The 23,993-nt window shown below is 33.8% G+C and overlaps 1 protein-coding gene across 1 annotated transcript in view; it reads right to left on the reverse strand.

Annotated features, from left to right (window-relative positions):
• Positions 1–23,993, reverse strand: part of N4BP2 (NEDD4 binding protein 2) — a 95,646-nt gene that overhangs the window by 11,179 nt on the left and 60,474 nt on the right. The window contains exons 9-16 of the mRNA XM_041753462.1: positions 19,017–21,400; positions 18,328–18,413; positions 17,773–17,818; positions 16,315–16,511; positions 13,464–13,582; positions 8,622–8,760; positions 3,051–3,239; positions 1,910–2,078 (exon numbers count right to left, since the gene is read on the reverse strand). Of these exons, the coding sequence (XP_041609396.1) occupies positions 1,910–2,078; positions 3,051–3,239; positions 8,622–8,760; positions 13,464–13,582; positions 16,315–16,511; positions 17,773–17,818; positions 18,328–18,413; positions 19,017–21,400 (3,329 nt within the window). The remainder of the gene's footprint in view (positions 1–1,909; positions 2,079–3,050; positions 3,240–8,621; positions 8,761–13,463; positions 13,583–16,314; positions 16,512–17,772; positions 17,819–18,327; positions 18,414–19,016; positions 21,401–23,993) is intronic.

Consider the following 23,993-nt stretch of genomic DNA (forward strand, 5'->3'; position numbering starts at 1 on the left):
AGCATACATGGTAAAATGTTATTACTTGGATTCATGGGTACTTAGGTGTTTTATTCTATTACTATAAACTTTTCAACATGGTTTTTATGATAAACAGATGAACTCCCAATCTCTATATCAATCATATTTAATCAAGTATTTAATTAATTACAAATGATATATGCTCAATTGATAAACCTGTATAAAGTATAGTACAAAGCCTCCCTATATGCATATTATACATATAATATTATATATGTATAAGTTAACCAGAAAAATATAGCTATCAGTGAGAGGGCAGGGTTATGGAGCTACGAGGTCATAGCCGAAGCATGGGACTCCATGTCTCCAAAATAAAATGGAAGATAAAGAAAAAGTCAACTGAGAATTCAAAAATACTCTAGTAAGGATAAAAGGAGATGATTTCTAGTATTGGAGTCTGGAGTAACTAAAACAGATTGAATTTTTCTAAATGCTACCATCTGATAATGAAAAAGAAACAAGATACTTTTTTGGAAGAAGTCCGGGGAAAAAAAATCAAAAGGGGGAAAAAGGGAAAATTTGGGGGCGGGTTTGGGGTTTTTCCCCGGATTTTCCCCTTCCCCCATTTTTTCTCTTTTTGTTTTTTTTTCTTTTTCTTCTTTTTTTATAATTTAAATAAAAATTTTAAATAAATAAATTAAAAAAAAATAAAGTAGGGAAAAAAAGGGGGATACCCGCCAATTTGGGAAAAAATTTGGAAAATAATTAAAATAATTACTTTTTTAAAAAGCACCCCAAAAGAAAAAAAGAAAAGTGATCCCTTAAAAAGTAAAGGGAATTTTAAAAATTGGAGGAAAAAGAAAAATTTTACCCAAAAAAAGGGGGAAAAGAAATTAAAAAAGGGGGGATCTTCTGGGGTTTGGGGCAGCCAACTTTGGCCCGGGTTTTGGGCCCCGGGCCCCACCTTGGAAAAAAAACAAAAAAAAAAAACCCCGGGAAAACGGGGAAAAAAATCCCAAAATGGGTTTTCCCGGTGCATGGAGCCCTGCTTCTCCCTCTGCCTGTGTCTCTGCCTCTCTCTCTCTCTCTCTCTCTCTCTCTCTCTGTGACTATCATAAATAAAATAAAAAAAAATAAAAAAAATAAATTAAAAAAGAACTTAGAGAAGTAGAGAAGAAGCAGGGGCCCTTCCTTGACCTGTGAAGACCAAATACAAGCAAAAGGGAGGAAGGGAGCACCTCCATAGTACAAACACTCAGAAAGCCTAACTTCTATAATAATTCTGTAAAACTATCACCTTATTTACTTCTGCATTTTATTAAATACCTATCAAACAACTGACATCTCATAAATATCTATTAGCTTCAGGATGCCTGGGTGGCTCAGCAGTTGAGCGTCTGCCTTTGGCTCAGGGAGTGACCCCAGAGTCCCAGGATCAAGTCCCATATCAGGCTTCCCGCATGGAGCCTGCTTCTCCCTCTGCCTATGTCTCTGTCTCTCTCTCTCTGTATCTCTCGTGAATAAATATATAAAAAATCTTTTTAAAAAATATCGATTAGCTTTAATAAATGTCTACTGAACAGAGATGTAGGATATTCCTGAAAGGTTCCATTTCTAAGTCACACAGGATTCTCAGATTATACCATGCCCTCCCTTTAATAAATACAGCAAAGGAATACAAATATAACTGAAATAGGGAGTTACCTAACTAGAATTTAAATAAAAACTTCTGAAACAAACAAATATGAAATAGGAAAATAAAATGTTAATGACTATGTCAATGAGGATTCTTTTCCAAGAAGGTCCCCCTTCAAGAGTGAGCCTAATACAAACATCTATAAATATGACACATATATCCTGCAAATTCAGATTCTCCTGAATTGGCAAGTTTACTAATATAAGCAAATACATATTCTATACTAAAAATTTGTCATTACTACAGTCCTACCTTCAGTCTTCTGCTGTAAAACTGTCATCAAATGTTCTATAGCTTCATCCACATGCAGCCCATGGAGGTCTAAAACATTCTGTGGCAGCAGGGAGGCATTGACTTTCTCAAAGATCTCCACAGCAGCAAGGTGATTGGCTTCTTTCATCTTCTGCTCATGGAGACTACCCTTTTATTATAAACAGATCACCAGTAAAAACTTTTGGTATTTGCTACTTAGAAGGCAATAAGGAAACAAACAGTACCCCAAATAAAAGGTAGAATAAAAAAAGGGAATAACATATCCAAAATTTTAAATAATGCAATGGGCTAATATGCAAGAATGCACCAAAATTTAGGTGAATTTTAGTGAGTTAATAACATAGTTCTTAAAATACTAAATCATCATTTCTAATATATTTTCTGATCTAAAAATCACTGAAGAGGAAGACTTAATAAACATCACCTATCTCAAGAAGGAATCCATCAGTTTACCTTTTGATAATCCTGGTCTCATTCCTTTCAACACCTTGTGGTTACCCCCGAAGCCTTTCCTCAAGGTATGTTACTGGGGCTCACAGGGTTATACCAGTTTGATACCTTTCTCCCCTCTATCAAAAAAGCAAGCCATTATGGAACCACAAAAGCTAAAAAGGAAATCAGACAAGTTTCTTGTAATACCATGTCCAATGAGCCTGAGTCAAAATTTTACTTCCTTGAAAGACATTAATGTAACTCTTTTCCTGACCATAAAAGTGATACACTACTAAATATTCAAATATGACAGAAAGCACAAGTCCCCTGTAATTCTACCCAGAGATGGTCAAGATTAACATTCTGTTGTCTTTCCTTCAGAAAACCTGTATCTGTTTAGAAGCAGTACTGACAGAATTTATCCTAAGGAAAATATGGACTGTCAGAATAAACTGTAATTCATGTAAGCCATAAATGCAAAAGAAACCATAGAAATTGAGCATTTCAAAGGAGAGGTAATTCTCAGAACCTTACATTGCTTATACATTAGGATATCTTATGTCCCTTATATAAGCTACATTCCCCAGATAACTTAATCTAGTACAATAAGAGTATTACCTGCTTTAGGACACTATTCATACATCATTAAGTGACAAAGAAAGAAACAGTAATCACTTTTCCTTTTTACCTGCTGGGCATAAAACGTGGCAACATGTTTTTTCCCCATCCGATAAGCTTCTTTCGCTTTGCTGTAGCATTCCATCCTCTTCTGTTGGTGCAGAAAAGCCTCTGCCCTGTAGTCATTATACTCTGGGTACTCAAAATCCTGGAAAGATGGTTCACTTGGTATATCTTCAGTCTCTTTCGATTTCTTTGCCTATAAGATGTTATAGAATAAATAAAATACAAATAAAGTAAAAAAATACAGGCTTTTCCTTCAGAAAATGTATATGAAAACTGTGGTCCACAATTTTTTACCTTTCTTCTCAGATAACAGACTCTCCCAAAGTCTACCTAGTAAGTCATGCACTTAGCAACTACATTAACTTTTTCATGCTATAAGGTACCTCTTCTTTAGTCACTCTTATCTTAGAAGATGTTGAAAAGTTTTCTAAAATTATCAAAATATAATTAGGTCACAAAATCAAACCAAAAAAGAAAACACAAGATCTTCAAAGAATAAAACTCAATTAGCTAATGCAAAATTTTCCAAATTTTAGTTTGTAAACCTATAGAGTCTAGTCACTGAAAGTAATAATGGTATATTTCAATTTATATGTTTTAAAAAACGATCAATAATTAAATAATATTCTTTTTAAAACACAAAGGCACAGGGATCCCTAGGTGGCGCAGCGGTTTGGCGCCTGCCTTTGGCCCAGGGCGCAATCCTGGAGACCCGGGATCAAATCCCACGTCGGGCTCCCGGTGCATGGAGCCTGCTTCTCCCTCTGCCTATGTCTCTGCCTCTCTCTCTCTCTCTCTCTATCTGTGTGTGTGTGTGTGACTATCATAAATAAATAAAAATTTTAAAAAAATAATAAAAAAATAAAACACAAAGGCACATGCAATGTCCATACCTAAAAGTAAAAATTAAAAATCATAAGTAGGTTTATGGGACAGTTTTCAATCAGCTGACTACTACCAACCAGCCACTATAGTAGACTTTTGAGCTTTTTGAAAAATTATCAATCAAGTAACCGCCTTCCAAATTATCATTCAAGTAACTTTCCAAAAGACCCTTAAAATCAAACAAGCAAAAGTAATTCTAAAACACAAAGTAATGAAAATAATAATGATGCCTCAATACTCCCCACCAAACAGAAAATTGCAGGTTTCTGAAGATGACTTCTAAAATATTAAAAGTCAGTGTTTTTAAAAAACAGCAAAATATAGTGACTTCTATATCCACTTTGGTTTTTCATTTATCCCATTTCTAAAGTACTATTTGCAGAAAACTGCTTGCAAACAGCAATCTGATGTATTTTTTAGCGTGTCACTGGGGTGTGGGAATAGGGATCAATTATTATGATTTAAGTGGATTTTCTTAAAAGCTTAAAAAAATTCCAAGTATCAGGTGCCATACCAAGTAATTTAATGAACATTTTATGAAAATTCAATCCCAAAATTCCTCCTAAAATATAATCTTAAATTTCCTAAACAAATCATGCTTTTCTGATATGATTAATTAAAAGTAAATTAAACAGGTTGTTAAATTCCTAAAAGCTGAAAATTGTCACTAAAATAGAAATATTATCAAAGATTATAATATACTCTACAATACAATCTTTAAAAAAATGCCACTTTAATTTTTAAGGTGGTATCATTTGATATATACTAAGTATTATATTAATATTATATATATTATATAATACATACATTACTAATTGATCTTTTTTTGTTGTTTCAAATTTCCTATTAGTCAAATCCCAAAGTCACAAAAAGGTTGGGAAAAAAAAAAAAAACTACTGGTCTAATATATAATAGTTGATTGTGTAATCTCAACTCATTACACTTTTTCTTTAACCCCAAGAATTATAGAGGTTTAAAACGAATTAAGGGGCAGTCCTAGTGGCTCAGCGGTTTAGTGCCACTTGCAGCCCAGGGCATGATCCTGGAGGCCCGGGATTGAGTCCCACATCAGGCTCCTTGCATGGAGCCTGCTTCTCTCTCTGCCTGTGTCTCTGCCTCTCTCTCTCTGTGTCTCTCAAGAATAAATAAATATTAAAAAAAAACACGAATTAAGGAGTAAAATAAAGGTATCCGCATACTTCTAATTCATTATCAAAGTCAAAAATCTATAAATAGGGGTGCCTGAGTAGTTCAGTGAGTTAAGTGGCTGACCAACTCAGGTCATGATCCCAGGGTTCTGGGATCAAGCCCAGTGTTGGGTTCTGCACTCAGTAGGGAGTCTGCTTTTCCCTCTCCCTCTGCCCCTCCACCTGTTCGTTCTCTCTCTCAAATAAATAAAATCTTTTTTAAAAACCTGTAAATAACAATTGATTTATTTTTGCAAAATACCCAATCTATTTTTTTTAAAGATTTTATTTATTTATTCATGAGACACAGAGAGAGGGGCAGAGACATAGGCAGAGGGAGAGGCAGGCTCCTCACAGGGAGTCCGATGTTGGACTCGATCCCTGGACCAGGGATCACACCCTGAGCCAAAGGCAGACGCTCAACCACTGAGCCACCCAGGCGTCCCAATACTCAATCTACTTTATGAAAGAACACAAGGCTCTCTCTCACATAAGAATATTCATAGACCTACATCCTTATCACTCTCACCAATACTTAATAACAAGCTTGTTTCATATTAATGTTTAATTTTTTTTTTTTAAGATTTTATTTACTTATCCATGAGAGACACAGAGAGAGAGAGAGAGGCAGAGACACAGGCAGAGGAAGAAGCAGGCTCCACGCAGGGAGCCCGACACAGGACTCGATCCTGGGTCTCCAGGATCTCACCCTAGGCCAAAGGTGGCGTTAAACCGCTGAGCTACCTGGGCTGCCCTATGTTTAAATTTCTATGAATATATGGTTTGCATCTCTAATAAAAATCAAAGATTTTGCAAGAAGGGGATAATGAAAATGCTTTCTATGACTTTTGAAAAGTCACAGTGCTTAACAGTATGAACATAAGTATTTCCTAGCATTAGTCTCTGTTGGCGTTCAGACTAAAAAATGCAAATCACATTCGGTTCTCTGGGAAGAGACGCTTCATTTCTTATTCTTGAAAAAGAAAAACATAGTATATGAGAAATGCTTTCTCAAATAGCTACTCTCTTTCAAAATAAAATAAAACCATGATTTATTTCTATATCCATTTCATAGTGATGTGGTTTATTACTATAACACCATTAACAAGGGCCAAGTGAAATACACGCTTCTTGGGGTTGTGGTTGTGAGTTTGAGCCCCATGTTAGACATGTGGAGACTAGACTGACTGACTGACTGACTGACTGACTAAATAAATAAATAAATAAATAAGCAAGCTAAAAAAAAAATCCAGCCATTTTCTCTATAGAAATTGGTAAGCTGATCCTAAATCACACGGAACTGCAAAGGGACCAGAAGAAGCAAAACAATCTTAAGAAAAGACCATAGTTGGAAACTTATATTTCCTAATTTCAAAACTTATTACAAAGTTACAATAATAAGGCAATGTGGTATTGATATGATGACAGACATACAGATCAATGGAACAGAACTGACAGTCTAGCAATAAATTTACAGTCAATTCATTTTTGACAAGGGTGCTAAAGAAAATTCAGAGGGGGAAAAACAGTTTTTGTAATAAGTAGTTCTGTGACAACTGGATATCCACATGCAAAAGTATGAACCTGGACCCCTATCTCACACCATATTAACTCAAAATGGATCAAGGATCTAAATCTAAGCACTAATATTATAAAATTTTAGAAAAAAACAAAAACAAAACTCCAAAAAACATAACAAAAGACAACATAAAAAAAAATTTCATGACCTCAGAAGGCAACATTTTTTTTTTTTTTAAGATTTTATTTATTCATGAGAGACACACAGAGAAAGGCAGAGAGAAGCAGGATCCATGCAGGGAGCCCGACGTGGGACTCGATCCTGGGTCTCTAGGATCACACCCTGGACTGAAGGCAGCGCTAAACTGCTGAGCCACCGGGGCTGCCCAAGGCAGTTTCTTAAATATGACACCAAAAGTACAAGTAACAAAAGATAAATAGCACATCATCAAAATTAAAACTTTTGTGCCTCAAATGAAAGACCTCATCAAACAAGTAAAAAGACTACCCTCAGAATGGAAGACAATTTTGCAAATCACATATCTGACAAGGGACTTGTATCTAGAATATAAAAAGAACTACAAATCCAGAATATACATTTTTAAGGGGCAATTAGGTGGCTCGGTGGGTTAAGTATCAAACTCTTGATTTAGGCTCAGGTCATGATCTCAGGGTCATGAGATGGAGCCCCAAGTAGGGCTCCACAATCAGTGGGGAATCCACTTGAGATTTTTTCCCTCTGCACCTCCCCAAACCCCTGCCCGACTCCTGCTTGCATGTGCGCATAGTCTCTCATAAATAAATAAATACATATATACATACATAAATGTCTTAATGGGCAAAGATTACAAGCAAACATTTCTTCAAAGAAGATATACAAATAACCAATAAGCACATGATAAAGTGCTCAACATCACCAGTCATTAGAGAAACGCAAATCCAAATGACAATGAGATACTACTTCTTTATTAACCCATTTCTTTTATTTCCTGTTTCCTGATGCTTTGACATCTGGGTCCCTGCTACCCCCTGGAAAGACAGTACCCTCAACCCTGAGGTTGGCTAATTCCTAGAAATAGCAAATAACTCATCTGCTATGTAAACCAATCTAGAGCCCATAGTCTGAACCACTTCCTTTATGGGGTTCTCACTCTCAGGGCCACAATTCACATTGCCTAATCACCCACACCAGACAGCAGAAAACCTGGGACAGTTTTACCCTCTGGTGCCTGCCAAGAATGTTCAAACTAGCCAATCCTAAACCCACTTGCCCTGCCTCACCCATTCCTCTCCACAGAAACCACAAAAAAGGCTCTAGCCCACATTTCCCCTCTCCTCCCTCTGTCTCCTCACTGACTCTGGTGCTTCTGCACGTGGTCCTGGGTGGCAGGCCACACCTCCTGTTTCTAGAGATCTATTGAGTATAATAAATTTCCTCCTTAACATACCTGATTAAAACAAATCCCGGGTACCCTTAAGACAACTTTCACCCACTAGGGAGGCTATCATCAGAATTCAAAAAAGGGTCAGAGACAATGTGGATAAATTGTAACGCTCATACATTGCTGGTGAGAACATGTTACAGCCACTTTGGGGAAAAAGTTTAGCAGTTTCTCAAATGGTTAAAAATTTCTGCCTACATATTTAACATATTTACACCCTAAAACCCATCACATTACCACCCCACTGCTACTCAATTAAGTTTCATACTCTACTGTAATAGAGCCTATACACAAAAAGTTACAGAAATTCAAGTGCTTGACATACACAATGATATTGAAGAAAAAAGCATGACCAACTATAAATTCACTATTTTGAGCAAACAGATAACCTAAATCAAATATATTATTGGTGGTTAAATTTCCAATCTGGTTAAAATGTGAGAAATAATCATCAAATTATATCAATAAACCAATTATATTTTCATATACAATGATTTACCATTATAGTAAAATAAGTAACTTTATACTTTTTTTTTTCTATACCTTTTTCTCCTTAGACTTCTGTGTAGTATGAGAAGTGACATTCTCATTTAGGTGAACAAACTCTTGCGCTACGACCGTTTTTACAGGGTCTCCTTCAAGAACACAGTTTAGAAACTGAACTGTGTGTTCTAATGAATAGCTGTAGAGAGTTACAAATATAATGTCACTTAAAAAAAATAAAAGTTATATGGAAACATTAACATAAGCAATCCTTCAAACATTTTTAGAGTATGAAAAATTTGCTTACTTCTAAGTTTTATTTTTTTCTAAGTTTTAAACATTGACATTATATGTTCTTTATGTACTTCAAAATCAAGAATGACCAGAAAGAAACTATTAAATAATAAGCACTCAAAAACTAATTTTTGTAAATGAATGCGAAAAGTTATATATTGTTAATTAATTCATTTCCTGATCTTTTATTCCAGGTAGATTACCTACAACAAATCTTACTTTTAACTCATCACCTACACTGCTTAGGTTTCTTATTAGATTCACACATGGTTTCAGTTTCCTTAAACATCAAGCACAGACAATATATCTTTACACTGAAATTTCACGTTTTATTTAAACTATAAGGTTCTAGTCAAAGAAATTCTAAGCAAGGACATAAAAAAGAAAAAGTAAAACACTATGTTACCTCTCACCCCTAATTATTCAGGCATATTTTCATGGTGATTCTATATAATATGTAACATCAAATTCTATAAATTGACAAAGACTTGAAACTCATGTTTCAATTTCTAAAGGTACTCATTCCAAAGCAAATTATAAATGATTGTATACTGCTCATTATTTCAGGCTATTTATGCTTCTCATCTCTTCCATAACATGTATACTTAATGAAGAGCTGACCACAAAGGAATATTTATGAAATGTGATAAAAAGTTAACCAAAGTACTGTGATATTTTGCTATTCTTCAATTTAGTAAAGACAACTCTTGATGAGGAACCATTTTGGACTACCACACTAGCCCTCTTATCTTGCTGCCTCAGATATGCTCAACAAATAGAAGTTCCTAGGGGCTAGAAGCTACCAGCAATTATCTATCCTAAATAGCCCTTAAAATCACAGGCTTGCTTACTCATGGGGCTGGAAAGCAGTGTACACCACTGGTGGGGTTAGAGGAGGATGGCCCTGGAAAATTACACCATAGGCATATATATAATCAGTAACTAAACCTCCCTACCCCCTACCCTTCTTACCAGGATGAAGGTGAAGCTACTGCTAACTGAAAAAATTATCCACCTGCTGGCCAACAAATGGAGGCAACTGACCACCTACCTTGAAGGGCCTGGCTGACTCCCATCATTCTGGGCATCCCCAGGAAGGGACTCACTCAGTCCCAGAACTCTGGGTTGTTTCGTATCAGGCCATCTTACACCAGGGTCCCCAGAAAAGAGAGTTGCCATGCCAGTGCCACTCCCCTAATCCCTATCCCCTTGGGAGATTTTAAACTTAATTCTAAGAAAAAAGCTGGTTAGGTAGCAAAAATAAATAGGCAAATATTTATTGGAATAATACCATTAAAAATTTGATTTAAGTGACATGTTTAGAATTCTACATACTTAGCAGAGAATATTCTTTTTCAAAGGCACATTCATGTAATAATTGTAAATCCTAAAAAGAACTCTTCCAGGTCACATTCTTCTACCTCAATACAACAAAACAAAATAAACAATAATCCTTACTCTTCCTCCATGAAGTCATCAAACCATTTAGAAAATTAAACACTCTTTAAAAAAAAAAGAATATAAAAGCTTTCAGGTAAAAGAGAATATCAATTTGAATTAGAGATTATTTAAAAAATAATGAAAATGAAAATACTATTTATTCATCAAAACCAAAATATTATATATATCAAAAATGCTATACAAAGAAAAATTCATACCCTTAAATGTATTTGTTTAAATTAAAGACTGAAAGGAAAAAAACTAACCAAAGAGTTAAAAACACATCAACAAATTTTAGGAAAAAGGAAAAGGGGGCCTGGGTGGCTCAGTCTGTTAGGTGTCTGCCTTCAGCTCAGGTCATGATCTCAGGGTCCTGGAATAAAGCCCCACAACAGGCTCCCTGTTCAGTGGAGAGCCAGTGTCTCCCTCTACCTCTGCAGCTCCCCCTATTTGTACTCTCTCTCCCCTTCTCTCTGTCAAATAAATAAGTATTTTTTTTAAAAAGGAAAGAAAAAGGAACTATCAAAAACAGAAAGGAAAATGAATCACCAAAATTAAAGACAAAAATAAATGATTAGAGAACATAATATAGACTTTGATCAATAAACCAAGAACTTGTTCTTTTAAAAGGGCTAATCTGATAAAGAGCAAAACAGAGCACAGAGAAAAAAAAACATGCAGAAAGGAAAAAGGGATACAACCAAATACAAAACAATGTTTTTAATTATCAAAGTATATTATATATAACAATAATAAACTTGAAAATTAAGGTAAAATTGATTTTTTAGCAAACTACCAGAAAAGGCTCATGAAAAAAACAATCTAAACAAAGTAATAACCTTAAAAAGACAGTGAAAGATTCTAAAGACCTTCTGTCTGAAAAGGCACAACTCCAGAACCTCCAAGTACTAATTTACTTAAACTTTCTTGAGCATAGAGAAAAATAGCAGTCTTTCTAGATTATTTTATTAAGACTAATGCCAAATAAAACCCTGAAACGAAATCTGACAAAGATAACCCAAGAACAGAAAATCATAGACCAATCTCATTTAATTGCTGCTGCAAAAATCATAAAATTAATTCCTACCCTGCATTTAAAGAAAAAAAAAAAATCAGGGGTGTCTGGCTGGCTCAATTGGTAGAGAATGTGACTCCTGATCTTGGGGTCCTGAATTCGAGGTCCATGTTAAATATAAAGATTACTTAAATAAATAAACAAACTTTTTTTTTTTAAAAGAAACCATCAAAAACAAAAATCTGAAGGTAAAGGTTTTATCCTAGAAATCCACTATTATGATTGAAATACACTAATAAAAAAAAAGAAATACACTAATAAACTAAAAAAAAATCTGTAGTAGATTCTCAAGCGATTATAAAAAGGCACCTATTTAAAACTCTCTCGCTAAAATACAAATTTAAGAAACACGTAAGATTGAAATATATACTATTCAAACCAGAAGTATTCCAAACATGCCACACATCAAACACACTGTACCACTATGATAATTAAAACAATATAGTGGAAACCCAGAACCAAACACAGAGCTCAAAAGAACTGAAGTCTTTAAAAGAAAAATGTGTATTTTGGAAAAGAGCAAATAGTAGTGGTTATATTTTGTATGAGTGAGTAAAGATGATCTATTCATCCAGTTAATTATTTGGAAAAACAAGTTAAATCTCTACCTCATACCATACACATATAATTTAGAAAATTTTAAACTCATGGGTAAATGGGAAGTGCTAAATTAAAACTTTTTGACTATTAAAAATACTGAAGAAAATATTTTCATAATATTAGGGTAGGAGAGACTTCTTAAAATGACATTAAACTTTGAAACCATAAAGGAAATGATTTTCTGATAAAACACGTTAATAAAAACATGTATATGCCCGAAAAGACCAAACTAAGTTAAGTGATAAACATCAGTGTAGAAAAATAATTATAACCTATAGCAACAAAGACAACTACACATAATATATAGTGAGTTCTCACAAATATCAAAAGAAATACAAAGAAACAAAGAGAAAACAGGCAAAAAGTAATAAGTAGAAAAAGAAATTAATGAAAAAGTCTTAACTTTCCTAATAATCAAGAAATTTTAAATTTAAACAACAATGAAATATTTTACCTATCAGGATGGCCAAAGTTTTAAAGATTCTTATCCTAGATGATTATACTATCCAAGATGGGTTATAAGTGACATGTTTAGAATTCTACATACTTAGATGGGTTATACTATCAGTACATATAATTAATACAGAAAGTCCTTTAAAAAAAAAAAAAACTGGCATTAGCTGTAAAAATTTTCTTTTTTTTTTTTTTTTAATTTATTCATGAGACAGAGAGAGGCAGACACAAGCAGAGACAGAAGCAGACTCCATGCAGGGAGCCCGATGTGGGACTCAGATCCCAGGACTCTAGGATCATGTGCTGGGCCGAAGGCAGGCGCTTATTCACTGAACCACCCAGGCTTCCCTAGCTGTAAAAAGTTTCAATGCATACACTCCAAACCAGCTATTTCACTTTAGGAACTAGCCTACAATAGTATTCATACATGTGTGCAAAAATGTATATTCAAGGAAGCTTAGTGCACCATGGTTTCAAGAAGCCCATAAAGAGGAGTATGTTCATTCAAATTACGGTACTTCTGGGGGGAAAGCAGCTATCTATATAGGAATGGCAGCAGTGAAGGTTTTTTATGTGCCTTTTTTATTTTTGTAAAAAAGAAAAGTTGGAAAAGCTGAAGGGATACATTTTATTTCTGGATTTTTACAACAGAGATGACCATTATAAAGGAAAACAAACAAACAAAATAAATCTTTTTAAAAATCACTTTAAGATTACTGTGGAATATTCTATGGACTTAAAAAAAAAACCTATTACTAAGTATGGACTAGAAAAATAAATACCAACAAAAAGCAGCATATAAAACCATCTATTTTTGGTGAAATACGTATTTATATATAGACACAAAAGCAAACAGGTACACACACAAGCACATACACACTAGCAGACTATGAACCAACTGCCCAAACCTGCTCACTTCCGATATTATGTACACTGCATTTAAATGACTTATAATATGCCTCTATGAATTATCAGAAAAATTAAAATGATACGCTTTCAATGACATCACAATAGAAACTACATATAATCCTATCACTCACTTGTGGTCCTTGAAAATGTCCACCAGAAAATTTTGGTTAATGGCTGGAAATATCTTAAAGAGCTGCTTCTCCTTTAGTTTAGTGGCACAATCTTTTTCAAACATAAGTGCCTCCTTTTTCTAAAACAAACAAAAGAGATAAAAATCATCCTTCAGACAGAATTCATAAAACTAATTACGCTGATCCAAAAGCATGGTTATTTTGTTGCAAAAAGATTAGTAATTTAAAAGCAATCACAGACTTTCTTCACTGATTAAAGACTGAAATTAGTAATATAAGTATTCTTGCACTATTTATTTATATCCCATTTTTTGCAAAGTATCTGAAGCTGTTAATTTATATATATATATATATACTCTCACATATACACACCCAGCACAGTCATATTACATAAAAAAGATAAAAATAAATAAACATATAAACAGGATATAAATAAATGAAGAAGTCAGAGTGGAGAAAATAAAAGTAAGAATATAGGAAAAAGCTAGCAAGTAAAATTAGTATATAAATGCATGCCACAAAATCCTGTACAATTGCTAAAGGTGGGCCACAAATTCAGTTCTGAGCTTCTTAGTGGCCAAAGCAAAGGGGGAAACAAAGATTCTCAGTGTCCATAAAATAAAAACAAACCAGTTGCTCAGGAGAAGTACAGCTTTTTCTGGTACTGAGACCTGAGAGAAATTTCTCCCATGGGTCCTCATAAAATGGACACTGTGTGATGCTGTGAACAACGTCCTCAAAAACATATTCTCCTCAATGGGCAGAAACTACAACGTACAAATAAGTTGCAAATTCAGGTTGACAGAAAATCTTAAAATTCACAATTTAAAAAATTTTCACAAACATTTACTCCAAAATAATTGCATGAGAACTGTCACTGATTGTTATTTTTTCACAAGTCATGATTGGATCTGTTTAAATTGCCAAACTAAAGAACTTTCCTAAAATGTGCTTTTTGAATTCTAACCTAGGATTATGGTAAACATTTCTAAAGTGATTGCTAACTCTAAGACAATTTGTTGACATTGTGATATAAGTACATAATATTTTTGTTGCTACAAAGATGCTAATATTTGAAGAATAACTTCCTATAAAATCTCAAAGGTGACTCAAAAATATAAAAATCATAATAATCTAGAACAACCATAAAACAATTGTTGCTTTTGAAGCCTAACATATTTAGATCATTTGTAACACCAAACAATAAAAGAGGATCCACAATAGGTGACACTCTGACCAGTAGAAGAGCCTGGTAAAGCTGAACATGTCACAAGAGTAAATAATAGAAACAAGCCACCTCAAGAATTAAAGATATTTCATGATAAGCATTATAATCTGAACTTACTAAAACTTCAGTGATCAGATTTACTAGCACTCTACAAGGTCAAAGAGTTTCTAAACCACAAATTTTAAGGTCTCATCAATAAACTGAAAACTTACAATCTTAACCATCTTATAATTATTCTACTCATATATTATGCCTAATGTTTATTTTATATCCTTTGCTTAAAAAAATACAAAGTGTATTTCTCCTCTGGAGACAAAGAGTGAAAAGAAAGCATCAAGAAATTTTCTTACTGAAGTTCTACCTAGGGAGAAGTATCCTTAGGACCAAATAAGTATAACTTCTATTACCTAACCCATAGAAAAATAAGCAAAAATCACTGATAGAAAAAAAATGAATTAAGTTGGGAAGTCAAAGATACTCATCTCTTCACTATTACACTGAGAGATTAAAAGGCAGATTAAAACCACAAAGATAAGTTTCAGAGTTTCAGTAGTAAAAAATGGCATTTCAACAAAAGGTATCACATCATTTGGACATAAGTACTAAGTTTCCTTATTTTTTTAAGAAAATGCATTTCTCTGATTTATTACGCATATAAATGAAGAGGATATTTGAAACAACACTACACTGTAAGACCCTACCCAAAGAGACTATTCTTGGATTATGTAAACATGGTAATAGTAGCATTACCATTAGTAGCATTATTTCCAATGGTAAAATGGTAGCATTATTTCCAATTTAATTAATAAGATAACTGGGGAAAATAAGTATGAACATGGAGGAATCTCATCATTCTTCCTATGGCCCAATTCTATGTATTTCAGCCAAATATACAGGTGCTCCTTTGAGTAGTCAAATGAGTAAGAAAGTAAAATGTTTAAGATCACCATCTATAAATTATTTCTTCTCTTTGAGAATTGGACTAAATAACCTCCGGGTCTTTTCCTTTTTGATTCTGAAATTCTGATACTAACATTCAGAACTCCAAAAAAGGCTAAGAAGTAATGCAAAAGAAACCAAATTGACTTACACCTTCACAAAATTTGTTATGGTGGATAAGGAACAAAAATAAAGTTCAAAATAAAATTTCTGTTTGAACTGTTTGACTGAAAAGTTAGAAAAAGAAGAGTATTTAATTTTTTAATTCAAATTCATAAGTTTTTAAATTTTTCTCTAAAAATTTTGTTTTGGGGTGCCTGGGTGGCTCAGTCAGTTAAGCAACCGACTCTTGGTCTCCAACTCAGGTCTTGATCTCAGGCTCATGAGTTCAAGCCCTGAATTGGGTTCCACGCAGCCTACTTAAAAAAAAAATTGTTTTGAGGTTGGATATTTAATAGCAAGACAGACATTTCTTTTTACTAATTTATTAATAAAGTTATCTTTAAATGAAAGATTTCATTCATGTTTTTCAAGAATTAAAAAATTTACAGAGATAAATGCTAAAAGTTAAAAAACATATACAGCCCAATCTCCTGAAATACAGAATCAAATGAAAATCACAAAGTAAACATACAATCAACCTAGAGTCAGAGACAAAGGCTTAATAGTTATACTAACTCATACCAAATCATGTTTTTCCTGTAAGGCAATTTCTTCTGACATTATTTCTCTGAGTGAGACTTTTTTAGTTTGAGCGTTCCAATGATCCAATAAGGGTAGCATTTCAGGTGCTGCTAAAGTCTTCAGTAATTTTTTGCCTGTTCTCTGAGATGATTTTTGTTCTGGATTATCAAGACCAATATGCCCAACCAGGGAAGGATCTACAAAAGCAGCACAAATAGTATCAGGCCCTCAACATAAACATATAAATTAAACATTACTCATTCTGTTACAACTATGTCAGAAAGACCAAAGAAACATGATTTTTTTATTTCTTGCTTATAATATAACTCTGATGTTTCAAGAGATATCTTCACATAATTATAAGCAAGAAATATGTATAAAAGTAGGAATATTACAATGAGCAGGGTATCATTGTAAATCAACTCAATGCTTCCCACTCTTTTTTAAACCACATTGATTGACACAGAAAGAACAACACATGCATACACTGGTAAACAAAGGGAACTGCAGCCAGGTGGAAGCAACCAGCTAGAGCAGTTCTGCTCAGCCTTGCTCAGCCACTGCAAGGACTGAGAGGATCAATATTTTGGCAAATCCATAACCCATTAGAGGCACACAACAAATATTGAACAAATGATATTCAACATAAGGAAAAAACTGGACATTCTAATAAATTCATAAACACAAGATTTAATGTATAGTATTTCAGCATCTCTAAGGGCTATCGCACATTCTGATATATTCCTTTGCTTTCCCAGAGAGTGAAGAAACACAGCAGATACTGCCATCCACATAACGCTGATACCCCTTCAGGACCTCTAGCTCTCAAATTGCTTTAGCTCTTAAAGCTGCAACTTAAGTATACCCAAAGAATCTTCAACCTGGAGTCCTGGTGTGGAGTGGACAAAAGAGTCACGTGAAGGAAACATGCACAAAAGGAGGCCCCTATTAACAGCTCTGCCACCCTGCACTAATCACTGAGGACAATGCTATCTAAGATGTCTTGGAATCAAATATTTCAATTTGACTGATGTTCCAAAAGCAAACTGACTTTTGTGCTCTAATAAAATTAACATCAATAAAATTTTTGAATAACCAAGTAACAGCTGAATGATGCTCTCAAACAATCAAATGAACATTTTACTGTTCTCAAACCAGAACAAGTTTTCGTTCCTTCAAAGCAAAATCTTAAAAAGGAAACACCTTGATTATATGTATTAGAGTACACCTAGGGTCTTCCACTGCACTCATAAAAGTTAATCATAGGTGCTTTTCAGTTCTTCTAATCTTATGTCAATATTAAATGTTAAATATTTTAAAAGAATTTTTATTGGAAATCAGAATTCCTGGGTAACATACTTATTGGAAGTACATTTAATGATGAGTTAAAATTCATACACATACACCAAATTTAAATATCATGACAAGAACATCAGAAGTAAAAAATATATGCTTTACCTTGCATAAACTTGCCACAGGATACCTCTTCTTGTCTTTGTCGCTCCTAAACACAAATATAGGACAGGGGATTGGCAAAGGAGGGTATATTAAAAAACAAGATTATACTATTTTTCTCTAGAAATAAGTTTTCGTTGTAAAACTATCATTCTTGTAAATCTAAGTAAAACAATAAAATCAGATAAGAGTATGAAATATGACTACATCAATATATTTTTTCTACTTATAGAGCTCTTAGGCTGTAATTTTAGAATGTTTTTGAAATTTAATCAATTAGCACTGCAAGTCTTTAGAGAATAAAAAAACTACTTATGATTTTTCTCTTAAAAAAAAGGCAATCAATATATGGAGCTCCATCATTAGTTATATAATTTGGCCAGTTTGGAAATAACCTAAAATACTGGAAAGAGAAAAAAATATCAGTAACCTGCTTACTAGTAAAAGTTCATTCTCAAAGTCAAAATTCAATAAACTTCTTTCATACAACAGATTTTATTAAGAGCAAAGGTGAACACAAAAGGAGCTCTTCAAAAAAAAAAAAAAAAGCCTACCAACCATTATAGATTCTTTCCATTTCTCATGAATCACTTTAGCCAGATTCAGATCTATATGAACCACACAATCCTCAACTGTTAGAGACCCTTGTGAGGGGAAAGAAAAAAGAAAATATAATCATTACTCATTATACATTTTCAGAAAACATACTGAACCACCTTATAACCATTTGTATTATTAATTACTAACTATGTTTCTAGTTCTAAATATCTTGGAATATTTTTGTTTATGTAGTATGTCACTTTTTTCACACTTCTTGGCATGTGTAATTATATACACTTCTTCATATATTTAAGTTATTTATGTCCATTAGTCTAAATGTATATATTCATTTCCATTAGTCAAGACTTTTTAAGAAGTGTGTTCTAAGAAATTAATCTTGCCTTAAGCATATCTGGAGGAGCACCACAGATTCAAAAAGGTTCATCTGTGCAAATAAGTATGAGGTAAATACCACAGGAAACTTTCAACATATGCATGGGATGAACACAAACTCCATATAAATACTATTTCTTTAAATTACATTTTTAAAAATCCTCTACAAAAAAAAATGTGTCAAAAATAAGGTAGGCAACACAAATTCCTTTTCATTTAACATATGACATTATTTTAAAATTATGTCAGAACCCTAAATCTGTAGCCTATTCACACAAAGACACATATATATAGGTAATCTGTTTTTTCTTTACCTGAATCAATACCAACAGGGCCAAATAATTCATTGAGCTGAAAAGCCAGCTCAGGGGGTAATGCCAATTCCAGACAGTCTATGGTCAGTGATTTGGCCATCACTGGCATGGGATTCAACATCTCAGTTTTATCTTCTTCACTAACTTCAGCTGAGAAAGTACTCTCAGCCATTAGAATTTTTTCCATTTCCTGTTCATCTTCATTCATAAATTCTTCAGTGTTTGGAAATCTCATATAATCCTTTGGAAGATTTTCATTTTTCTTTATTTCAAGAGAGTCAGTAAAGTCAACTTCTTCATTTAATTCAAGATTTGAAGTGCTTGATACAGAGTTTAAAATATCAGACAAATTCAAAGAAGAATGTATACTGTTTCCAATCTCCGTGGCTTCTAGATTCTTCTCCATTTCACTCATATCTTTAGCAAGAGTTGGTTTTAGAGTACCTGGGAAAGACTGCTTAATGTTATATAGACCTGGAAGTTCTACCTGACTACTGGGAAATACTTCATTATTATTCTTTAGATCTAGAGTGGCATTAGGAAATAAACCTGTTATTAACACAGGTTTTTCAGTAGGTATAGCTCTTATTTCTGCCTGCTCTGAGTTTCCCTCTTCTGAATCACAGGTAGATTGTACATCAGGGTTATTAACAGCAGTGCCATGGCTAAATTCTGGCACAGAACTAGAATTTTCCAAAGTTCCTCTTTGACTAATAATTTCCTTCAAATTTAATCCCAGAGAAAATGGCCCAATTTGTGCTTCATCGTATGATTTTTGGATATTCTCAAATTCAGTATCCTCACATAATTTTGTTTCAGAATCCAACAAGAGACTTGTGGCCCAAATAATATCTTTGTTACACCTCTCATATAAGTCCTTTAGGGCTTCTAATGAAAAGGACCCAAAGAGTTTACAAAGAATATTAAGATTTTCAGATTCATCAGCACTGGTAAGCTCACTTTCTTCAACATACGTGCTCTTATCATACATTACCCTATATGGAATTGTTTCTTGAACATCTAACTTTGTGTTAATATTGAAAGCTTTTGGTTTAAATCCATCTAATTGTCCTGTTAACACTCTCACAGAATCTGAAACATTAATTTTATTCTTTTCTATTTTCCATAAGAGAGCAAAATCCTGTGGTTCAGTCTGGGTACACATGCCTTCTTCTATTCCAGGGACTATATTAGGTTTTCCTTCTGGAAATTCAACTGAAGTTTGTGGTCCTACTACTCCAGAAAAAGTTGGCCCACTGTTGGTACTAGTGAGAGACGATGTGTGCTGTCTATGAATCTTTTTACTTGGACAGGTCTTATTCTCACAGGTCACTTTATTGGGTAGTGTTTCAGAACTCCCTAGAGTGGAGCTACCCAGGGTTTTTAATTCTTCAGGGCTTGTGCCCCAACAACAGGTCTCATGTGCTATGTAGAAGGCTATTTCATTCATACTGTCATTAGTTCCAAATTCTAGGTTGGGTTCCTTTAAACCATCCTTTGGCATTCTTGACCTGTGCTCTCTCTGAGCTAAGGAATCAGATGAAGGCCAGTCACCCACAATGTTAAATGACTGTTTTTCAGTATCTTTATACGTATCATATTGACAGGAATTGAAAGATTCTGAAGCATCATCATACTGTGACTTCTTGTCATCCTCTGTACTTTCATTTGGAGATTCTCGTTGCTGGATATGATCTATATTTGCAGATAGAGTATTATCTAATACTTTGCGTGACTGAGGGCGATTATATTTTTTGTCACTTTGTATAGATGAAGCTTTTTCAGTTTTTCGGTTCCTTTTGGCCCTCTGACCAATAGTCTTATCAACTGGCCAGTCACCGACAAAATTTGATAGCTCATGTCTTGGGAACTTTTCCAAAGTTGACTTGCTTTTTTGTTTTCCAAAGGCTTTTTTCCTTACTGTGGCTCTTTCTTCTAATGTTTCACCAGGTGAAGATTTTTCATTTTGAAATGGCACAGTATCTGAAAGATCATAGTCTTCTTGATTATTTTCACCACAGCAAGTACTCGGTGACATTCTCTCTACAAAACTATCTGCATCAGTTTTACTATAATCTTTTTCAGAAGCCAGTTCTACTTGCTCTTCTCTTTTACTTTCTGTTGCTTGTACTTTGCTTTCAGAATCAGAAAAATACACGTCTGAAACTTCCTGAATAAAAGCACTCTGATTCTGAGAATTCGTAACACTTATTTCTGTTCTTCCTTTGTTTAAATCTCCATTAGAGAAATATGTAACATTCTCAGGTAATATAGTTTCTTTGGCCACTTCAAGTTTCTTCTCTTCGGTTAACTCTAGATGCTTCAAAGATGAGGATAAAATATTTTCTTCTTTTTCAGAGGTAACATCTTCATTGTCTCTTGGGCTGTAAGATTTTTTTTAAAGTATTATAAGGAAGTCTCTTAATGTGGTCATTAACATTATGATTTAAAGAAGCATTCAACTGAAAGAAAAGGCACTTAACATTTATTCTAAAACTTCTATAAATAAACTACATTAAATTACAAAAGCTCATCTGATCTTTACCTAGTACATTAGAACACTTTATTGTAACCCCAACACCTAACACAATGCTTGGCATGTAGGAAGCACTCAAACTTTTTTCAAATTAAATAATAAGCATGAGATTTTCAGTTAAGGTGTTCATGTGCATTAAATATTAAAGTTAAGAATCTAAATTTGTTCCTAGAGGGAACACCAGCTCCATGATTTCTTTCAAAAGTATTTAATATATATGTCTTTATAACACTTGTCATTTGCTACAGAGGAAAATGCTTAAGCTTCATTTACAAAGTGACAAAGAGTCAACATGATGTGCACAACTAAAAGAAATGAGACAAAGGGAGGAGAGCTGTCTTTTGAAATGTCAACTGTTAAATTTTTTAAAACCATCCTCAATGTTAACCTCAGACTTAAAGCACTTTTGCCTAATCATTACACTTTTAATTTCAGTGCTTTTTCCTTAGTCAATTTATTAGCTCATCTTCCTTTCTCTCTTTTTAGAGGGGGGGGGGAGGGACTAAGGGAAAGGGAGAGAGAATTCTCAATCAGTCAGCTAAGCTCAGAGCCAGAGGCAGGGCTCAATCTCACAACCCTGGGATCAGGACCTGAATAGAAATCAAGAGTCAGACACTTAACCAACTGAGCCCCTTTTCTTTCTTTATTCCAGGAGTTCTCGAAGTCCCAACTCTCCCATGAAGCCTTCTTCAATGAAATCACATATAACACTGAGTTTTCTATATGCCAGATGCTATTCTGTCTCGTTAGAGTATTAATTCATGATCCTTATGGGATTCTTAAGAGCAAAGTGTTACTGCCATTTTAGAAATGAAGAGCTGAGTATAGAGACACTCTCTAATTTGTCAAAGATTACAAAGCCAGAAACTCATAGCTCAGGAGCGCATGCTCTATCTAAACCACTTTGCAACACTGCTCTTCAATAAAAGAGCATTTATGAATTTTCTCTTCCCAACTCCTTTTTAACAGAGCCTCAACCACCATTCCTTATCAACAAAAAGTGTGGGCAATTTAGACTTCTACCTTATATTTAAGGCTATTCCTTAACTCACCTATCTATTTAATTGTTCATATATCCCAAATGTTTAATAGAACCAGTACTATGCTGGACTGCAAACTTTCAAAAGGCTATGACTTGTATTACTTAGGGTATACCATTAATAATTAATTTTTATAATACTAATTTGAAAGAGTATTTTTACAAATACCTATAGAAATTAAGAAGTGATGTAACTATATATAAAATAACAATAGGCAATAACAGATAGATACTGGAATAGCAGGCAGTTACATAAAGAAGGCAGGAGTATTCCCAGTATAAATATGGACTCACAAAACCCTGAGGACAATGTAAAAACTCCCATGTCATTGCATATATACCTTCAGTTCTCTTGCTAACCATATACACCTTGCTGTAGGTAAAACTATATCTAAGCTCTATAAATAATATACATCTACTTTTATTTTTAAAGTTATTTGGCAGTGATTTCACAAGCTCCAAAATTATTCTTTTTTTTTAATTCTTTTAAATTATATTTCAAACTAAATTTTTGTACACAGGAACTTTAACCTACCTAGTATTTCTGTCCTCACAAGAATATGCACACAACGCAACACGTTCAATTTTCTCTGGAACTGAAGAACTCATAATTATTGGCACTGAAACAAAACGCTGATAATGTTCCAACATTCTTGTTATTTTTTCTTTGCTTACCCCATGAATATTACGCCTAAAAGTTCCGGGAAAGAAAAAAATAGAAGAAATATCGGTAATTAAGTTTTTTTTAAGACTGGAACATGAAATGTCAAAAAAAAAATGATATTATTTCTAATACGTAAAAATATCTAAGCTGGTTTATTACAACACAATATATACTATTGATGCTAATTTCATCTTATTCAAGAGGTCTTAAATTACCATTTCTTTAATAATTCCACACAATCTTTTCCAATCATTTATCAACTTGGAAAAAACCAGCAGATCCAAATAACTTTAAAAGAAGTTATTCCCAAACTCTGCAAAAAACATTTCATAAGAATATGACCATCACTTTAAGACTAATTATTAACTAGTAAGTAAAAAAAATCCCGCTGCAGTCTTCTACTTATGCCACTATGGCAGCCTAGAGTTCCAAAGGGCCCTCCTGTTAAAATAAAACTGGATTCCAAGTCAATTATAGCAAACTTATGTTTTAATACAGTTTAAGTTGAAGCAAAGGAAAAAAATTGCTGGTATTTGAAGTCTCTGGATGTCTTAATATGAAATTTATTACATTTGTGCTCTCACTCATGGTAGCTTCTTTGTGGGTTTTGTTTATGAACTCATATTTAGTTGAACCTAATATGTAAGAATCCTTAGGCCTTAAACTAGGGGTGCTTTCCTTCATACCTCATGTGGATTTGCATGTGCCAAGAGGCCAGATGGTATGCTTCAGTCCCTC

This window comes from Vulpes lagopus, chromosome 4, assembly GCF_018345385.1.
Source record: "Vulpes lagopus strain Blue_001 chromosome 4, ASM1834538v1, whole genome shotgun sequence".
NCBI classification, from domain to species: domain Eukaryota; kingdom Metazoa; phylum Chordata; class Mammalia; order Carnivora; family Canidae; genus Vulpes; species Vulpes lagopus.